The sequence below is a fragment of the Nyctibius grandis genome, chromosome 4 (assembly GCF_013368605.1).
Source record: "Nyctibius grandis isolate bNycGra1 chromosome 4, bNycGra1.pri, whole genome shotgun sequence".
NCBI classification, from domain to species: Eukaryota; Metazoa; Chordata; class Aves; order Nyctibiiformes; family Nyctibiidae; genus Nyctibius; species Nyctibius grandis.
Genome location: NC_090661.1, coordinates 21,905,395 through 21,908,582, shown reverse-complemented (window position 1 = coordinate 21,908,582; position 3,188 = coordinate 21,905,395). Strand labels below are relative to the sequence as shown.

General features: G+C 71.3%; 1 protein-coding gene across 1 annotated transcript; it reads right to left on the bottom strand.

The window, feature by feature from the left end:
* Positions 1-558: 558 nt before the first annotated feature.
* FJX1 (four-jointed box kinase 1) lies at positions 559-1,857 on the bottom strand. The gene has a single exon (XM_068400071.1). The coding sequence runs from the start codon at positions 1,855-1,857 to the stop codon at positions 559-561; it is 1,299 nt and encodes a 432-aa protein (XP_068256172.1).
* Between the last annotated feature and the right edge of the window lie 1,331 nt (positions 1,858-3,188).

The window sequence follows — 3,188 nt, the reverse complement described above, 5'->3', positions numbered from 1 at the left end:
GTTGCAAAAGGAAGAATATATAAAAAAAATGTTTCCGCCTGCCTCCTTTGGAAGAAAAAGGTAGTCGACCCCATTCCAGGCAAAGACGACAGCTTTCCTACAGCGTCTCTTATGAGGGTGAGTGCACCAAGACAGTTAAGGAAAGCACCCAAGATGCTGAATCCTTTCATTTTTTCAAGCCCCGGGAGCAGAGCCCTGGAGTGGAACTCGGCTGTAATTACACCGATCGCGCTCTGCGTCTTCAGAGATCTTGACAAACGCGAATTAATTGCTCCTCTCGCCAGCCCCGGCAGGCGGGTAGCCCCTTATTACTTGCACCCGAGCGTGAGCGTCCGCTCCCGGCGGTCGCCTTTCCACCCCCGCCCCTCCATCCGCGGCAGGGTCAGACCCGGCAGTCGTGGCGGTTACGGGGCACTGAGCACCGAGGTGACGGGCAGGGTCCACCCCAGCCTTCGGAGGCCGCCAGGGCAAGTGACTCCCGCTCCCTCGGAGGGAAGAAAAACCGGAGCGATGCGCGGTTCCGGCTCTCGCCGCCACCCTCCTCCCGCCCCGGGGCCGTCAGAGCACGGCGGCCTGTGCGCGGCAGTGGGCGATGTGGCGATGCACGAAGTCGATGCGGGTCTGCAGCAGCTCGGCCTGCCGCTCCGAGAGGAAGCCGAGGCGCGCCCAGAGCGGCTCCCGAGCCCGGTAGCGGCGGCGCAGCTCGGCGGCAGCGCTGCGGCGTCGGTGCAGCTCGGCCACGCGCCGCGCCGTGCCCTCGCGGAAGACGCAGACGGAGCGCAGCAGCGGCTCGTTGTAGGGGTCCCACATGGCGAGGAGGCGGTAGCCGTGCACGAGCCCCGCCTCGTTGTCCATGAAGACGAGCCCGCCGTCGGGGGCGCGGAGCAAGTTGCTAGTGGCGCGGCGCATCACCCGCGGGTCCCACTGCAGGCTGAAGAGGTTGCTGACCAGGCGGTCGAAGTTGGCTGTCAGGTAGTCGAAGAGTATCAGGTCGCTCCACTGCACCAGCTCCACCAGCTGAGACGGCGGCAGGCCGCCCAGGTCCCCCGCCGACAGCGGCTGCAGGCGCCGGCTGGCGCCCGCCTCGGCGCCCCAGGGCGCGGGGGCCACCACGGCGGTGAGGTTGTCCACCCAGCGCGTCAGGCTGACCACAGCGCCCTCGGCCCAGTGCGAGCCGCGTAGCTCCTCCCGCACCGGCTCCCACTGCCGCCCGCGGGCCTCCACCAGGGCGAGGGCCATGGGCGGCAGCCGCTCCTGCATGCCCAGCACCCCGGCCAGGTGGTAGGATAGCGCCTCGCCCTGGATCTGCTCCGGGTTGATGCCGTAGCGGACGCAGGCGCGGCTCCCGTCCGACAGCCGCGCCAGCCGGTTGGAGCTGCGCCCGCAGCCGCCCCGCTCCAGCGAGGCCACGCGGGATGCGCGGGCGGCCGACAGCCACGCCGCCGCCTCCTCCGCCGCGAATCCCGGCGGCACCTGCTGCTCCAGCTCACGGCTCCAGAAGATGCCCCGCTCCACCGGAGAGGCGGCGTCGGCCGGCGTCGGCGAGCCGGCCGCAGCGAACGGCCCTCCGCCGCCCAGCTCCTCCCGGCCAGCCGCCGACACCGCCAGCAGCGCCCGGAAAGTTTTCTGCCCACCGGCGCCGGGCTCGCCCGGCGCCGCCGGGGAGAGCCCCCAGCCCCACCGCCCCGGGGACGACCCCGCGGACGGCCCCGTGTGCGGGTGGGGCTCCGGATCCGGGTCCCGCTGGGCCGCCGCCTCCCGCCGCAGCAGCACCGTCCAGAGCCCCGGCAGGGCGCCCAGCAGCAGCAGTCCCAGCACGGGCAGGGGGCCCGGCGCGGCCCGCCTCACCCGCTTCATCCTCCCGCCCCTTCACACTCCTACCGCGGGACGCGGCGGCGGTGCAGCCTCGCCGCTCGGCCGCTCGGCGCGGCGCTGGCGCATGGCCGCGGGCCAGGCCGAACCGGGCCAGCCGCCCGAAGAGCGGGAGGTGGCGAGCCCCGGCAGCAGCCCCGCGCTGTGTGTGCCCAGCTCCGCCGGCGGCCGGGAGGCACGGGCACCCGCACCACGTGGGGGAGCCGGGAGGGGCGCGTCCGACCCGCCCCGCCTCCCGGCGTGGTCCTCCGCTTAAAGCCGCGATGACCCGTGCGGCGGTGGCGGCGGGGGCGCCCCGTCGGGCAGGCGGAAGGGTGGGGGGTGGCGCGGGGCCACTCTGGCCGCCCGCGGGAAGGGAGAGCGCTGCGGCGGGAGCGCTTGGCTCCGCTGCGTCCTCCTCCCCGCTGCAAGCAGCACAAAGGCTCCTGCACGCCGACGGAGGGAGGGAGGGAGGGAGGGAGGGGGGGGGGGGGGAAGGAAGGCGAAGGCGGTGCGCACGCCTGTGGGGCCTTCCCCCGCGCCGGTGCACGAGCTCCCGCGGAGCCTCGGGGCGCGGCCGCGCCGCCTCCCGCCCACGGCGGCACAGTGGGGTCGCGCCGCGGTCACCGGCGGATCGGCACCCCCGCCGCTCCCCCACCCGGCGCCGGGGGGTCGGGAGCCGGCAGGTGGTTGCACAAAGGGATCGCCCGAAACACGCGCCACGTTGTGCACATATAGCGTGTGTACGTACGGTTACACGAACGGACACACACAGCTGCCCGCCCGAGGAGCGTAACGCCGGGGACCAAGCCGGGACACTGCGGCGTGATGCCGAGGCTCCCTGCCGGGCAGGGCCGCCGCTGACCGTGGGCGAGGCGCGGTCGTGAGACCCCACCGAGCATCACCTCCTCCTCCTTCCGCTTCGGCGGCGGCAGGGCACAGCCGGTGCGGAGCCTGTCTGCACGGAGAGGAGCGCCGTTCGCGTCCTTAGACACCGGTGTGTGCGGCGCGCTCACCCAGCAGGTGTGTCACGGCGTGTGCGGTGCGGACCAGCTTTTCCTGGCATTTTAACACCCCCCGACAGGAAGGTGTCAAGCCTGCGGAGCTGGCGGCAGGGCACGGTCCCGCCCCGCGGAATTTCCTGCCCGAGGAAACGACAGCCAGCACTTCTCTTCAAATGTTGTCCCTTTGAGGTCTTTAGGGTGTATACTGGCAGATTAGAAGAGCAGCTATTTCTCTCTCCCCCCATTTCCAATTTCCTGCCTTCCCAAGGCGAGGAAGCTTAGCTCTGCTCTTTCTGTATTTAACTGGCGACCTCTCTTGGGAAGAACATGTTT